Genomic DNA, 16,935 nt, shown 5'->3' with positions numbered 1-16,935 from the left:
AGTTAAAAACCTGAGAGAGCCACCTAAAGGGCAGCAGGTTGGGGCCGCAGTTAGTTCTGCTGCCTCATAGCTCCAAGGATGTAGGTTCAATCCTGACAAACACGGTTTGTGCGGAGTTTGCACATTCTCCCTGTAATTGTGTGGATTTCCTTCGGGTGTGCTGGTTTGTCTTTCACACTTTAAAGATGTGCTGATAGGTTAATTGGCCACTGTAAATTAACCCTTCGTGTCGGTAAGCAGCAAAAGAATCTAAGGGGAGTTGATGGGCATGTAGAAGAGAATAAAGTCACAGGGGTACAAGAAGATAAATAGGGTGCATGGGACTGATGGGCTTACTCTCTCCTTGGAGTTGGCATGGGCCTGATGGGCTGAATGGCCTCCTTTTCTGTTGTAGCAAGGAAGTCAAAGCTTTGACACATATTCCATGGAGAAACCAACTGATCAATAAACAGGAGGGTGTGCATGGTTTGGGTGATGGGAGTGAATGGGTTTGGGAGGAAGTTCAGATAGGGTCGTGGACCTTCCCAATAACCATCTGAAAATGTATATACATAATGCAAGGTTACATCCGTGTAACATGCATTCACCACATGTTCAACGTGTGTGATCATACTGCTCTCAAACAAATTTAAGTTCCCGCCATAGCCTCCAAACAGAGGATCAAGTCAAAGGGACATCGAATTTGGATTGGTTCAACTATGGGTGAGAGGGAGAGAGAGGGGTAACACTTACTAAAGATTGCCTGTGAGATTTATGTGGGTAAAGCAAGAGGTGGGGAATTCTCTACATCCATGACGTTGATAACATGGAGCTTTCTGCAGAGTGTATCAGGATTCTCTCTCTATCCTAATGTGCCATAATTAACCAAACTAAAGTTGGATTAGAAGAGCAAATGGCTTGAGGAAGCTGTGAGATGTGAATACGACTTCCCCGTTCTCAGTCTGTCATTCTGTCGGTCACCAGCAGATCAAATGCACATCCAACTATTTCACAAATGCTCTGAGGGTTTGTTTCCTATCAGCCAGTGTGTTCCAGACCATTCTCTGGCTCCAATCTTTTCTTACGTTTCCCTCTAAACTCTACTAATTAATTCTATACCTGCTAGTTTTGACCCCTCTCTTGTATGTTCTTGCCATCCAGTCTATCCAAGTCTCTTAATTTTATTCACCTCGGTTAAATCTCCTCTCAGCCTTCCAGCTCGTATTTTAAACAGAAACTGCTGGAAACACTCAGTAGGTCAGGCAGCACCCCTGGAGATAAACAGAATCAATGATTCCGGTCACTGACCCTTTGGCGTATTTTATATGTGAGCTCCCAGCTCTTGTATTCTCGGCTTCACACAAGGAACAGAAGTGTCCTGTGGCAGCTGGAGGATGTTAACTCTCCGCCTCACACTGTTCTCCACTGCACATCCCTAGCTTCTTGCTGCTGGATGAAATGAATCTGTTGCAAAATATCCCAACATCAGAGGGAGAACAGCTGAGAACAATGGCGGTAGGACAGTCTAATTTTTAACTGACTCCTGTTAATTTACCTTCCAGGAAACTTGTGTCGCTGCACAGGATACAGACCCATCCTCGAGGGCTACCGCACCTTTACCCAGGTAAGGAAACTCCAATGGCTGCATCCAAATAGTTGGCTTATTGTCACACCACGGCCACCAGGGATTGTTTTTACAGACCTTTCCTTATTTGCCCAGTCAGACATAACTGAAAGGGGGCTTCTTGTCATTGAGGGGATGAGGATGTGGCTGGCAATGACAGCATTTACTGCCCTTTGCTGATCGCCCTTGAGAAGGAGGTGGTGAATCCTCAGGGCTTCTGGTGAAGGCGCTCCCACAGTGCAGCAGCCACTGATGATGAGGGAACTGCAGTACATATTCAAGTCAGGCTGGTGAGTTGTCAGATGGTATCAGTGAGAGAAAGAAATGGGAAATAGAAGGGGGGCCAGGACAGATCCTTGTGGGACTTCGGATGTTAATGATGCAGGTACAGAAAACCGCTGCTGATAATTAGTCATAGAGTTATACAACATAGGGAGAGGCCATTCAGCCCATCATGTTCAAGCCAACCATTGTACCCATCCACACTAATCCAAATTACCAGTCCGAATCACTAATCGGATCACTAATCCGGATGATCGCCCTTTTTTTATTTCAAAAATAAACTTATTTATAAGAAAATATATATAGAAAAGGAATAAACAGTACAAAACTCTCTACAATAATTAGTGTCATTTGGTCTCTTCATTATTGGTATTGGTTTATTATTGTCACTTGTACCGAGGTACAGTGAAAAACTTGTCTTGCAAACCGATTGTACAGGTCAATTCATTACACAGTACAGCTACATTGAGTTAGTACAGAGTGCATTGATGTAGTACAGGTAAAAACAATAACAGTACAGAGTAAAGTGTCACAGCTACAGAGAAAGTGCAGTGCAATAAGGTGCAAGGTCACAACAAGGTAGATCGTGAGGTCAGAGTCCATCTCATTGTATAAGGGAGCCGTTCAATGGTCTTATCACAGTGAGGTAGAAGCTGTCCTTAAGTCTGGTGGTATGTACCCTTAGGCTCCTGTATCTTCTACCTGATGGAAGAGGAGAGAAGAGAGAATGACCCGGGTGGGTGGGGTCTTTGATTATGCTGGCTGCTTCACCAAGACAATGAGAGGTAAAGACAGAGTCCAAAGAGGGGAGGCTGGTGTCCCTGATGCGCTGGGCTGTGTCCACATAAGTAGTGTTAACACATTTATTTATATAGCACCATTGCCACTTGTGTTTCTCCCTGGGGCGATATGCCCTTCTGTTGTTTGGGGGGCTTCCCCACCAGTCTCCACCCCCCCCCCCCCCCCGTGTCCAGTAGCGGAGGAACACTAGACCGTTTGGTCTTCCCCCATCAAGCCCTTGCATCAGCTGCAACGAGCTTCAGAGCAGCCCTCAGCACATACTCCTGCAGCTTGGAATGTGCCAGTTGGACATCTCGCTGCACTGGAAGACCAACAAGTTTGCGGGCAGGTCACCGAGTTGATGATCTTCCAGCGGCAGCCGATGTCCACCTCTGCGTGTGTGCCCCCGGGAACAGCCCATAGATCAGAGAGTCCTCTGCCGCGCAGCTGCTTGGGATGAACCACGACAAGAACCCTTGCAGCTCTGCGCTGATCACCCTTGAGAAGGTGGTGGTGAACTGTCCTGCAGCCCTGCGGGTGAAGGCGCTCCCACAGTACTGTCACAGCAGGAGACCCAGTGACATTGAGGGAACTGCAATACGTGTCTAAATCAGGGTGGTGAGTTGTTAGATGGTACCAGTGAGGGAGAGGAAATAAATGTGAAATATTAGGGAGTCAGGACAGATCCTTGTGGGATGTCAGATGTTAATGACCTATGCAACCAATCATATCATCCCCAATAACCACTACATTCTACTTCCCAACTTAGAGTGGCTCCATGTTACACGGTGTCATCCATTCAACCTGGGTCCCTTGGAGGAGGGAACAGGAATGAGGGTTGAAGACAGGATGACAATGTAATGTTCATTGACCTCCTTCCAATCAAATAAGCTGTTAGTTCCTAGCTTGGGCATCAATTTCCGCACACACGCGCACACACACACACACGCACTCACACACGCACACACACACACACACACGCACACACGCACACACACACACACGCACACACACACACACACGTGCTTGCACACAGAATATCACGCAAACCAGCCTCTCCTCCATGACTCCATCTACACTTCCCGCTGCCTCAGGAAAGCAGCCGACATAAATCAAGGGCCCTTCCCATCTCGGTCATTCTCTCTTCTCCCCTCTCCTTTTGGGCAGAAGATACAAAAGCCTGAAAACATGTACCACCAGGCTCAAGGACAGCTTCCATCCAACTGTTATCAGACTCTTGAATGGAGCCCTCACACGCTAAAGATTAATTCTTGATCTCCTCATCTACCTTGTCGTGGCCCTGGCACTTTATCTGTTTACCTGCACTGTACTGTCTCTCGACTGCAACACTATATTCTGCATTCTGTTTTCTTTTGACTACCTCGATGTCCTTATCTGCCTGGATGGTATGCAAACAAAGTTTTTCACTGACTCTCCATATATGTGACAATAATAAACCAATACTAATATCAAACACAGAACACACTGCTGTGGGACTCTGTGGTTACCCCATCCCCTGAGATGGAGATGGAGAGATTCAGAGCAGGAGTCAGAGATGGGTTGGGTGAAGGTAAGAGAAGGGAGGAGATTGGCAGTAAAAGTGGCGAAATGTTCAAGTTTGCTGAAGACATTTTTGATCTTTTCCATGTAGTCATCGAGTTGCTGCGGTGGAGCTGGTGACGGCAGGAACTGCTGCAAGGTACAGCCTAACAAGGTCGAGCAAGTGTTATATTCTCCGGCAATCCGAACACTGCTTCCTCACCACACCTTCTGCACCAGTGTGTTGGCACTTCCCACACACACCTGTCTGCATCCTTCCATGCATGTTGCATGTGTGCCTGTATATTACTGAGAGATTGTGTGTGTCTTTGTTTGTGTTGGGTGCATTTTGAAATCATAGTAAATTGGTAGCTATATCACACTTGTGATATATGTGTCACCCTGCTATAGGAAAGATGCCATTAAACTGGAAAGAGCGCAGAGGAGATTTACAAGGATGTTGCTGGGACTCGAGGGACTGAGTTATGGAGAGACGTTGAGGAGGTTGGGACTCTTTTCATTGGCGCATAGGAGAATGAGGGGTGATCTTATAGAGGTGTATAAAATCATGAGGGGCATAGATACAGTAAGGTCAATAGGCACAGTCTTTTTCCCAGGGTTGGGGAATCAAGAACTAGAGGGCATAAGTTTAAGGTGAGAGGGGAGAGATTTAATAGGAACCTGAGGGGCAACTTTTTCACCCAGAGGGTGGTCCGTATATGGAATGAGCTGCCAGAGGAAGTGGTTGAGGTGGATACGTTAACAACATTTAAAGGGTACATGGACAGGAAAGGTTTAGAGGGATATGGGCCAAACATGGCCAAATGAGACTAGCTTAGATGGGAATCTTGGTTAGCATGGACCAGTTGAGCCGAAGGGCCTGTTTCTGTGCTGCATAACTCTATGTGTGTTCGTGTGTGTGTGTGTGTTCGTGTGTGTGTGTTTGTGTGTGTGTGTGTGTGTGTGTCTGTGTGTGCCTGTGTGATTGTATGTGCTTATTTATGTGCACTTGTGTATCTGTTTGTATGTGTGTTTGTACATGTCTGTGCTTGGGTGTGTCTGTGTGGTCATGTGTGTGTGCGTGTGTGTGTGCGTGCGTACATATGTTTGTGCACGTGTGTGTGTGAGTTTGTGTGTGTGTATATACACACACAGATGGAAATGGTGATCTAGTAACTATCAGACAGGGCCAATAGATTCAATCTCCTGAGTTTAAATCTCACCCTGAGTTGTGAAACCATGAGCAAACAATAGAAAAGTCACTTTGATGGGAAGGCCTTCAGTTAAAAGTGGTCTAAGCATGTCCAACCATACATTCGTGGCCTTATACAGTACACAGAGGCCATCCTAACTGTGCTGGTCCCACCCCACTTCTCCTTACCCACACCCCAACAACCTTCCCTTCCAAATTGAAAGTTACAGATGAATTTGCTTCCTCTGGATCCCAGTAAATCCCAGACAGTAAGAACTCTGAGTACAAAAGTATTTCACGTCTGACATCAAATTCTCAAACTCTGTGATTACACTTGAACTCATGACTATGGATTACCAGTTTAATAAATTTAACTACAACATTTCCACATTCTCATATTTGACAGTGATTTTGTCCTCGTGCTCTCTAACGGTAGATCCAGTACAACTCGACAACCAATTGTCGAGTTGGCAGCACAGTGTAGTAGAGCCACCACCTCACGGCACCAGAGAGCCGGGTTCAATCCTAAACTTTGGTCCCGTCTGCGTGGAGTTTGCACGTTCTCCCTGTGACCGCATGGGTTTCCTCTGGGTGCTCCAGTTTCGTTTCACATCCCAAAAACGTGCTGGTTGGTAAGTTAATTGGCCACTGTAAATTGCCCCCTAGTGTTTAGGTGAGTGGTGGAACCTGGGGGGTGTTGAAGAAAATGTGGGGAAAGTAAAAGAAATGGGATTACTGTAGGATTAGTGTAAATGGGTGTCTGGTGGTCAATGCAGACTCAATGGGCCAGAGGGCCTGTTTCTGTGCTGTGTCTCTCTGTGACTCTGTGCATTTTACCAAACAAATTATAGAGTGTGCATTGGTTCTAAAAGAAGCATTGCTTTGGTAAGTTTTTAGTTAAATGCTCCCCAAACTTTAGGCTGGTTGTTCTGTACTCAAAGTAACATAACACAAATGATCACAATCCCACATTCTGGTAACCCCAGAGGTAATTCAAAGATTACTGTCCATAAAGCAGGAGGGGATTTTCCCCATTTTTCTTACTAGCAGGGAATTCTTTGTATGGAGTGCATCAGCTCCTCCCTTACATTGTAAAGGACTAATCCCACACTTCGTGTCAACCTGCAACACTGCCCTACATGAAACAAAAATGGATAGTTTTGTCTAGAAATTGGACCTGCCTGCTAATTTTTTATGGGTAAACCAGATAAAAGTAGGCTTTATGGCTCATATTTTGAAATGTTTGGGCCCATTTCATGTTGAATTTAGGAAATTGGACCGGGCGCTCCCTTCACTCAATACAGGGATCATTTCCCAGATGTGGTGATGTCATTAATTGCTTACCATTGGAAACTGGACCAAAAGAATGCAACCTATGGTTTGAGACTTACTTCTCGATAACACAAGGAGGACGTCAACATAGTGAACGCTATGTGATTTTAAGTGACCCTGTTGGGAAGTCGTCTTGATGCTTTATGCATTCCCCATCCACCAAGTTATTTTGAGGTGTGGAGGTTCCCATAGGTAGGCAGCACTGAGCACTGATCAAGGCATCACATAATTTGTCTCAGCATGGAGGGAGGCCATTTGGCCCCTTTGGTCTATGCTGGCTCTCAGTGCATTCCCATCAGTCCCAGCCCCGTAACCCATTCCCGCTCACATGTGCATTGCTCCCCTACTTCTGCTGCCTCCCACCTACACTAGGGGTAATTTACAGCAGGCAGCTAACATATCAGCATGCCTTTGGGATGTGGGAGGAAACCGCAGAACCTAGGTCACAGGGAGAATGTGCAAACTCCATAAGGACAGCACTGGTGGTCAGGATCAAATCCAGATCACTGGAGCCGGGAAGTGCCTTGATCTGTGGCCCCAACACTGTCTTGGAAGTGGGGCTTTCCATCCAGAGACCCATTGTATTGTTACCCCTCTCTTTCCTCTCACCCTCACCCCTACCACCCCCCCATCCCACTGACGTTTTACATAGAACAGTGCAGCACAATACAGGCCCTTCGACCCACAATGTTGTGCCGACCTTTAAACCTCACCTATGACTACCTAACCCATTCCTCCCACATATCCCTCTATTTTAAATTCCTCCATATGCTTATCTACTAATCTCTTGAATTTGACCAATGTACCTGCCTCCACCACCGCCCCAGGCAGCGCATTCCATACCCCAAGCACTCTGGGGGTAAAAAACCTCCCTCTGATATCTCCCACTCATTATTTTAAAGCCATGCCCTCTTGTATTGAGCATTGGTGCCCCAGGAAAGAGGCGCTGGCTGTCTACTCTATCTATTCCTCATAATATTTTGTACACCTCTATCATGTCTCCTCTCATCCTCCTCTCCAAAGAGTAAAGCCCTAGCTCCCTTAGTCTCTCTTCATAATGCACACTCTCTAAACCAGGCAGCATCCTGGTAAATCTCCTCTGCACCCTTTCCAACGCTTCCATATCCTTCCTATAATGAGGTGACCAGTGGTTTTCCACCACTTGTCTGTGGTTGCCATGGAGCGAGCCCTTTAAGAGCGCTGACCTGCTTCCCATGAGTCAGTGTGAGAATGAGGCAGTAGCTGTCTCCTTGATCCCAAGGGTCAGGTTTTAATGCTTCTTAAAGGGGTAATGACTTTTTAAAAAAACAAAGATGTCCCAAATTCATTTGACAATTTTTTGACCATGTTTGAGTTATTAATAAGGCAATACATAGTCCCTGCTAACTGTATGAAAAAAATAGGTGACATCCAATTTCAAGATATTTACAGTATATTTTCATGCAATTAATCTCTCTTATTGAAGTGTAGATTTGTTACCAGTCAGGGGATATCACTGGTGTATCCTTTGAGCAACAATAAACTTTTACATCAGAAATAAAGTACTGCAGTGGCTGAAAATCTGAAATAAAAGCTGGAAGTGCTGGAAAGACTCGGGAGTCCAGGCAGCATCTGTGGGGAGAGAATCTGTGAACACTTCAGGTCAATTTTCTACAGAATTAGGAACATTTAGAAAAACAGTTGCAGAAAACAGGGAGGTCTGAAGAGAACAAAGTAGATTTAAAAGTAAAAACTTCTGCAGATGCTAGAAATCTGAAATAAAAAGAACAAGTGCTAGAAATACTAAACAGGCCAGGCAGTATCTGTGGGGAGAGAAACAGTTAATGTTTCCGGTCAAAGAAATAAGAACACAAGAAGATAGGAGCATGAGTAGGCCACTCGGCCCCTCAAGCCTGCCCTGCCTTTCAATATGAACTTGGCCTCAACTCCTCTTTCTTCTGTGCTGGCTCCCCATTACCTTTACTTCCTTAATCTTTCAGGTATTTATCTACTTTCACCTTAAATGCTCATAATGATCCAAACCTTTCATTGTCATGCTGAAACATTGACACCATTTCTCCCTTCTGGCCCACTGGGCAGAAGACATTTTCTATTTTATTTAACAAACGTTTTCTCCTTCTTTCAGAAATCGCCCAAACTCTTCGAATCATCGGAGTTTAAGCCTCTGGATCCCACTCAGGAACCCATCTTCCCTCCTGAACTGGTAGGTTCAGGTGAAAGCAAAGCTCCCCCTCCAGGGAGACTGTTCCTGACTGAGGAAGCAGGAATTTCACGGATTAATCCCTCCCTGTGCCACATTAGCGCTTAGACCAGCTACACCTGGATGTTAAATTTCTCTGACTTGTTTCCAAATCCCTCCATGGACTCACCTGTCCCTGCCTTCACAAACTCCCCCAGCTTGATTCTGTTTCCTCCAGTTCTGTCCTCTTGTCCACCCTGAATTTAATGCTTGACGCACCTTCAGCTGCCTTCCTAAGGTTCAAGAATTCCCTCCTGAAACCTTTTGCCCCTCTTCCTCTCCTACTCTGGGTTGTTCCTTAAACCCCACTTCTTTAGCTTCGATATTGTAGCTTGATGTCTGGTTTTATTTGATGCTGATTCCAGTTGCTGTTGTCGTTGAGCCCCTACAGTGATTCCAATCTCTTAGACTCTTCCATGGATTCTTTGCAGCAGTTTTGCAGCAGATATATCTTGAAATACTCTGCCCTGACTTTCAATATGACCTTGGCTTCAACTCCTCTTCTTTGCCTGTTCCCCATTCCCCTCAATTCCTCCAACTTGCTTGCTCAAAGGGTTCTCTGAGCCCCTGTTTCATCTCAGCTGAAGTTCGGGAGTTGAGCAGTCTGCACTGCCATCACTGGGCTTACAGCAGGAAGCAGTCTTCCCACTCACATTGGGAAGGACATACAGCTAAACCTCCAGAAGTCACTGGTACAGCCTTGCATCCTTTCCTGGGCGACACATTCTGGGAAGGATTGGGCAGAGGAAGCACAGACCAGGTGAAAATGAATCAACCTCCCATATTAGGTCCTATTCTTGCACTCGTCAAACAAAGTGTTGCCTATTCTGACTCCCAGCAAGTCCAGTTCACCCCTCACCCCTGTGTTCATTCAGCTACACTGGTTCCCAATCTCCGCCTCTGTTTTCAAAGCCCATGCGTAGAACATAGAACATAGAACACTACAGCACAGTACAGGCCCTTCGGCCCACAATGTTGTGCCAACATTTTACCCTGCTCCAAGATCTATCTAACCCTTCCCTCCCACATTGCCCTCTATTTTTCTGTCATTCATGTGCACTCACCCTTGCATGCAGAGAGCAAAATCAGACCAGTTGCCTCCGCATCTCACCCTTGTGTTTTCGCAGGCACTTAGTGAATCTCCTCGGAGAACGCTGGTCTTCAGAGGGGAGCGAGTCACCTGGATTCAACCTACAACCCTGAGCGAGCTGCTGGCTCTGAAGGCTAAACACCCTGAGGCCAGGCTGGTGGTTGGCAACACGGAAGTGGGTAAGATGCGGACGATGTGGACTAGACAATGGTCCTTCCCCCACCAACCTGCCTCTCTCCACTAAAGCAGCGAAGGGTTTGTGGTGTAAGGCTGAGATGATGGATCAGGTTCAGAAGGATCTAATGCAAGGAATGGAACAGTTTGTTCCCTGCTGTTGGAATCTGCACTCCAACCATGAAATGGCATCATTTAAAAATTCATCCCCAAGGCTGAATTTCCCAGTGAGACCCACAGATTTTATCCATCTCTCGTTGCCCTGTTTTCCAAAGCAGCAACGCGCTGGGTATTACCAGCGCCATGGTTTAGGACTGCTGATCTCAGTGGCGTTCTTCCCTCGAGGCCAGGAGTGAACCGGCTGGCATTCCTTATTAAAAATTAGCGGCCCAGTGGTGCAGCAGGTAGAGCTGCTGCCTCACAGCTCCGATCCTGACCTCAGGTGCTGCTCCTGCGGAGTCTGTATGCTTTCCCCGTGAGTTTGCGGGTTTCCTCCGGGTGCTTCGGTTTCTTCCCACTTCCCAAAAATGAGCAGATTGGTAGGCAAATTGGCCGAAATTGCCCTTGGTATGGATGAGAGGGGGGGAGTTGATCAGAACAAAATAGGTTAGGGTAGGATTTGTGTAAAAATCGGTGCTTGACAGTTGGCGTGGACACACATGGTGGGTCGAAAGTCTGTTTCCTATCTCTGTGTAATGCTTTATTACTCTATTAATCCCACAATTTAGTATTGGTATTGGTTTATTATTGTCGCGTGTACCAAGGTACAGTGAAAAGCTTGTCTTACAAACCGATCGTACAGGTCAATTCATTATGCAGTGCAGTTAAATTGGGTTAGTACAGAGTGCATTGATGTAGTACAGGTAAAAACAATAACAGTACAGAGTAAAGTGTCACAGCTACAGACAAAGTGCAGTGCAATAAGGTGCAAGGTTTCAACAGGGTAGATCGTGAGGTCATAGTCCATCTCATTGTATAAGGGAACCGTTCAATAGTCTTATCACAGTGGGGTAGAAGCTGTCCTTAAGTTTGGTGGTATGTGCCCTCAGGCTCCTGTATCTTCTACCCAATGGAAGAGGAGAGAAGAGAGAATGTCCCAGGTGGGTGGGGTCTTTGATTATGCTGGCTGCTTCATCAAGACAATGAGAGGTAAAGACAGAGTCCATGGAAGGGAGGCTGGAGTCATCTAGATTTGGATTTGCAAAGTGCCCCAGTGGGACTTGAACTTGTGTTCTCTGGAGCATTGGTCTGGTTTCATATCCACATGTAGCCTCTGTTACAGAGTTGGAGGAGAATGATGGGGGAGAGAGAGGGAGCTGGGGTGGGGATGGTTGAGGGTGGGGGTGGAAATCATAGTCATTGGGTTACTCAGCATGAAAACAGACCCTTCGGCCCACTGAGTCCGTACTGACCATTTACACTAATCCTACATTAATCCCACTTTATTCTTCCCACATTCCCATCAACTGCCTCCAAGATTCTACCCTCCACCTACACACCAGGGGCGATTTACAGTGGCCAATTAACCTACCAAATAGCATGTCTTTGGGACATGGGTGGAAATAGGAACACCCAGAGGAAGCCCACAAGGTCACAGAGACAGTTTGCAAACTCCACACAGGCAGTGCCGGAGGTCAGGATCGAACCTGAGATGCTGGACCTGTGAAGCAGTAGCTCTGCTAGCTGCAGCACTGTGCCTCCAGGGGTTCAAGCAAAAATTGAAATAGAGAGGGGTGGGCTGGGGTGAAAGATGGGTGAGCAGGAGGTTGGGTTATGCTAGCAGTGGGAGGGAGGGGGTTGGTAAAGGGGACTAGAGGCTTTGTCTGTAGGGCAAGGGGAAGGGGGGTGAGATGGGGGAGTGGCAGGGAGGAACAGTACTGTTTTGGGCATTATAGTGGGGTGAATTTTCCCTCCAGGTTCCAGTGGCAGAGGACCTGAGAAAGCAGGTGATGATTAATTCTAATCCATGCCCTTAGCTTCCCCAGGGGTCCCTGAATCCTGATTACACCCTTTGACCATTGGGTTGTGCTCTGGTTGCACTGAGTGGGAGAAGCCATGTGAACCAACATTCCCATTGAGCCTCTCCTGGGTTTAGCTTCGGAAAACCAGGCTGAATCCCCTGGTGCAAGGGGTTTCCCTCGGAAGTAAGGAGAATTCCTGAGGGAACCACACACCCCCTCTACTCCATAGAACAGAGAACACTACAGCTCAGTACAGACCCTTCGGCCCACAATGTTGTGCCAACATTTTATCCTGATCTAAGATCTATCTAATCCATCCCTCCCACATAGCCCCCTATTTTTCTATCATTCATGTGTCTATCTAAGAGTTTCTTAGATGTCCCTAATGTATCTGCCCCCACAACTTCTGCAGGCAGTGCGTTCCACGCACCCACCACTCTCTGTGTAAGAAGACTTACCTCTGACATCCCCCTTATACCTTCCTCCAATCACCTTAAAACTCCGCTACCCTGAAATGTACAATCCAATCAGAACCAGTCACCAGTGGGTGCAAAATGGGGTGAGGAGAGTGGCTCTGGTGACATGGATACAGGACACCGAGGGCAAATGTTTACCATCTCTCTCCCACCTTTGCAGGCATTGAAATGAAATTCAAGAACATGTTGTACCCGGTGATTCTGGCTCCAACTCGTATTCCAGAACTGAATTCCACCCAACGCACAGAAACAGGTGGGTGAGGCACAGATATCAATCCTCGATCACCTGTTGAATTCGGTGAAATGTTTGGAGCCTGTGCTGTCAGTGGGAAGGATCGGATCTTCAACGACTGTTGGGAAATTGGCCCGAACATTTGTTCCCACTTTTATTCTCCAATTGAATTTAGGAGCTGAGAGGTAATGTTGCAGCTATATAGGACCCTGGTCAGACCCCACTTGGAATACTGTGCTCAGTTCTGGTCGCCTCACTACAGGAAGGATGTGGAAGCCATAGAAAGGGTGCAGAGGAGACTTACAAGGATGCTGCCTGGAATGCGGAGCATGCCTTATGAAAGTAGGTTGAGGGCACTCGGCCTTTTCTCTTTGGAGCGACGGAGGATGAGGGGGGACCTGATAGAGGTATATAAGATGATGAGAGGCATTGATCGTGTAGATAGTCAGAGGCTTTTCCCCAGGGCTGAAATGGTGGCCGCAAGAGGACATGGGTTTAAGGTGCTGGGAAGTAGGTATAGAGGAGATGTCGGGTAAGTTTTTTACTCCGAGAGTGGTGAGTGCGTGGAATGGGCTGCCGGCAACGGTGGTGGAGGCGGATACAATAAGGTCTTTTAAGAAACTTTTGGATAGGTATATGGAGCTGAGAAAAATAGAGGGCTATGGGTAAGCCTAGTAATTTCTAAGATAGGGACATGTTCAGCACAGCTTTGTGGGCCGAAGGGCCTGAATTGTGCTGTAGGTTTTCTATGTTCTAATGGGATACCACCATCACTGGCAAGGCCAGCATTCATTTCTCACCCCCAGTTGCCCTTGAGAAACTGGTGAGCTGCTGCCTTGAACTGCACAATCCTTCTGGTGAAGGTACTCCCATAGTGCTGTTGGGGAGGGACTTCCAGGATTTAGTTGCAGTGACAACGAATGAATAGTGATATACTTCCAGTCAGGCGGTGTGTGACCTGGAAGGGAACCTGCAGGCAGTGTTGTGCTTGTCTTTTCTAGTTGAAAAGGCTGTTGTTTCAAAGATGCTGTCAGGGTCACCTTGCAATATTGCTGTATATCTTGTAGGTGACACAAGTGTCACTCTGGGTCTTGCTGGCAAGTTCAACAACCACTGTTCGTCCAAAAATGCTTGGAGAAGGTGGTCAGGTGGGGGAGGGGCTCTTGTTTTGATTGACTGCTAGTGGTTTTGCTATAACTGAGCTGCTGTCAGGTTATATCAGAGGCCAGGTAAACACTAACCCTGCCTGGAATTACACAGACAAACCAGGCTTAGTAAAGTTCTAGCTTTTTTCTTGGTTAACACTCACCCAATCTGTATTTGGTTTCTGCAGTGTCGAGAAGGCACATTGTGGACACCAAATATAGCGCAGTGGATTATAAGAAGTGAATCACTGTTTCACCTGGAAAGTCTGTTTGGGTCCCTGGATAGTGGGAAGGGAAGAGGTGAAATGACAAGTGTTGCACCTCCTTCGGTTGCATGGGAAAGTATTTAAGAAGAGGGGTAGCTGATGTGAACGTACGAGTGGACCAGGGAATCACGAAGGGAGTGATTCTTTTGAAATATTGAAAGAAGAGAGGAGGGAAACTGCTGGAAGGACTCATCGAGTCGAGCAGCATCTGTGGAGGCAAGGTGAATGGTGGACATTTCGGGTTGAGACCCTGCGTCAGGACTGAGAGTGTAGAGGGAAGACAGCCAGCATACAGAGGTGACAGGCAGCGGTGGATAGGTGGTACCAGATGACTTGGGGGAAGGGGAGGGTGTTTGTTTGTTGATGGACAGACGGAATCAGTTGGGGGAAGGGTTAGGAAATGTGAGCCCAAGGGAAAGGAAACACAGTAGATAGGTATGTGAGTGGTGGGCAGAGGCAACCAGGTTGGGGGAGGGTGATGAGTCTGGGTAACAAGGTGGGGGGGGAGGAATGGAAACGGTAAACAAATGGAGAGAGACCCTGGGCAGACTGGTGGGAGTGGGGGGGAGAAAAACCACAGGGGCCTGGTGTTACCTGAAACTGGAAAATTCAATGTTCATACCAATGGGTTGCAGAATACGAGTTGCTTCTAGTTTGCATTTGGCCTTTCCGTGGCAGTGGAGAAGGCAAAGGACAGAAAGATCGGTGTGGGAATGGGAAGAGGGGTTGAAATGAGATGCAACTGGGAGCTTGGGATGGCCATCACAGAGCGCTGGTGCTCTGCAAATTGGTCGCCTAATCTACGCTGAATGCAATAGGTGAGGTTGAAAGAGGTGCACGTGAATCTCTGCCTCACCTGCAAGGGCTGTTCGGATCCATGGATGATGGTGAGGGAGGTGATGCAGGAACAGGTGTTGCACCTCCTACGATTGTAGGGAAAAATATCAGAGCACAGGGAGGGGTGGGGGAGGAGGGATGAGTGGATTGGGAAGTCACTTGGTCGTCATGGACAAGTTGGGCCAAAGGGCCTGTTTCCATGCTGTATAACTCTGACTATATGTCAGTTCACATAGTGCTCATGCTTTTTTTGGCGATACACTCCAACATGTACGTACATACAATGATGCTATGCCTTCTGCTTCCAAGGTTCAATTCTCTACAGTTCCCTTGCTCAGCCTCTCTCACCTTCTTGAGTTTTACCATGTTGAAACTCAAATGCACAGGAACATAAGAACCTGCGGAGAGCAGTGGACTCTGCCCAATACATCATGAGCACATCCCTCCCCACCATCGGTGGTATCTACAGGAGGTGCTGCCTCAAGAAGGCAACATCCATCATCAAAGGTCCCCACCATCTGGACCGTGCCATCTTCTCGCAGCTACCGTCGGGCAGGAGATACAGAAGCCTGAAGTCCCACACCACCAGGTTCAGCAACAGCTACTTCCATTCGGCTCTTGAACCAACTGACACAACCCTAATAACGACAGTTTAGCAACACTATGACCACCTTGATCACTTTGCACTAAAATGGACTTTGTTTTTTTTTGTTCTAATTGTGTTCTTTCTTGTAAAAATTGTGTTTAATTTATGTCTCATTTATGTTTTTCTTGTGAATTCTGCTGATCTGATGCTCTGTGCCTGTGTGATGCTGCTGCAAGTAAGTTTTTCATTGTACCTGTGCATTCATCTACTTGTGCACATGACAATAAACTCAACTTTGACTTTTTTGACTTTGATCAGTCTTTAGACCACCTTACATGGTGCTGTGTCAAATATAGTCTGAAATTGTTGCTGTGAAATGCCTTGGGATATTTTTCTGGTAAAGGTACATTAGAAATATAACGGTTTAGTTTTGTAATTAAAATCTCTGCTGTTTTCAAAGGGATATTGTTTGGGGCAGCATGCACACTGACCTACATCGGAAGCATGCTGAAGGAAGCTGTGGACGAGCTCCCTGGCTACAGGACGGAGGTTTTCAGGGCCGTTTTGGAGCAGCTGCGCTGGTTTGCAGGGCAGCAGATCCGGAACGTTGCGGTGAGGAATTGCAGGGAACGCTGGCGGGAATTAATGCTGGAAGTGGCAGCATCCCTTCACCAGATCAGTGGTGGATCTTGAGGGGAGCAGTGGGGAGAATAGGGCAGTGGTTGAGTAGAACTTAGTTTGTGGGTGAGGGACCCTGAGTTGGAGGTGAGGGTCCTTGAGATGGGAGGGGTCTTGGAACTACGGGGGTGTGGAGTCTTTGAGTTGGGGATGGGGAACTGTTGGGGGTCCAGGCTGTTGGGGTTGGGGGGACAATGAGTGCTGTGGAAGATCTTAAAGGTGGGGGGAATTGAGTTTGGGGAGGGAGAAATCGAGTTGGGGGGCCATGGGGAACCTTGAGTCAATGGTAGAGGTTTTAAATTGGGCCTAGGGTTCAGGTAATGGGGAAAGCCTTGGGGTGCGGTCTTTGAGATGCTGTTGGGAACCTTGGTTAGAGATGCAGGGTTGAGTTTGAGATAGAGGATGAGCTGAGGGCGGGTTACCTTGTTGGGTTAGTAGAGGTTGAGTTGGGGTTGGATTACCTTGTTGTGGTAGTGGGGGATGAGTTGACTTGGGGTTACCTTGAGCTGATATGGTGAGAACT

The 16,935-nt window shown here is 47.1% G+C and overlaps 1 protein-coding gene and 1 long non-coding RNA gene across 9 annotated transcripts in view; both read left to right on the top strand.

Moving 5' to 3' along the window:
* Positions 1 to 16,935, top strand: part of LOC127575095 (uncharacterized) — a 149,298-nt gene that overhangs the window by 73,827 nt on the left and 58,536 nt on the right. The window lies entirely within an intron of this gene.
* The window catches only part of LOC127575090 (xanthine dehydrogenase/oxidase-like), a 93,472-nt gene that overhangs the window by 18,001 nt on the left and 58,536 nt on the right, over positions 1 to 16,935 (top strand). For 6 of the 7 annotated variants that reach the window (XR_007957007.1, XR_007957008.1, XR_007957009.1 and 3 more), the window contains 6 exons: positions 1,542 to 1,603; positions 4,317 to 4,379; positions 8,854 to 8,931; positions 10,095 to 10,236; positions 12,829 to 12,921; positions 16,195 to 16,346. Coding sequence is in view for 2 of the 7 variants with exons in the window: in XM_052024741.1 (XP_051880701.1) it covers positions 1,542 to 1,603; positions 4,317 to 4,379; positions 8,854 to 8,931; positions 10,095 to 10,236; positions 12,829 to 12,921; positions 16,195 to 16,346 (590 nt within the window). In the remaining 5 variants the exon portion in view is untranslated. The remainder of the gene's footprint in view (positions 1 to 1,541; positions 1,604 to 4,316; positions 4,380 to 8,853; positions 8,932 to 10,094; positions 10,237 to 12,828; positions 12,922 to 16,194; positions 16,347 to 16,935) is intronic. The other variant, XR_007957006.1, reaches the window with a different exon arrangement.

The sequence above is a fragment of the Pristis pectinata genome, chromosome 10 (assembly GCF_009764475.1).
Source record: "Pristis pectinata isolate sPriPec2 chromosome 10, sPriPec2.1.pri, whole genome shotgun sequence".
Lineage (NCBI taxonomy): Eukaryota > Metazoa > Chordata > Chondrichthyes > Rhinopristiformes > Pristidae > Pristis > Pristis pectinata.
This window is presented reverse-complemented; position numbering and strand designations above follow the sequence as displayed.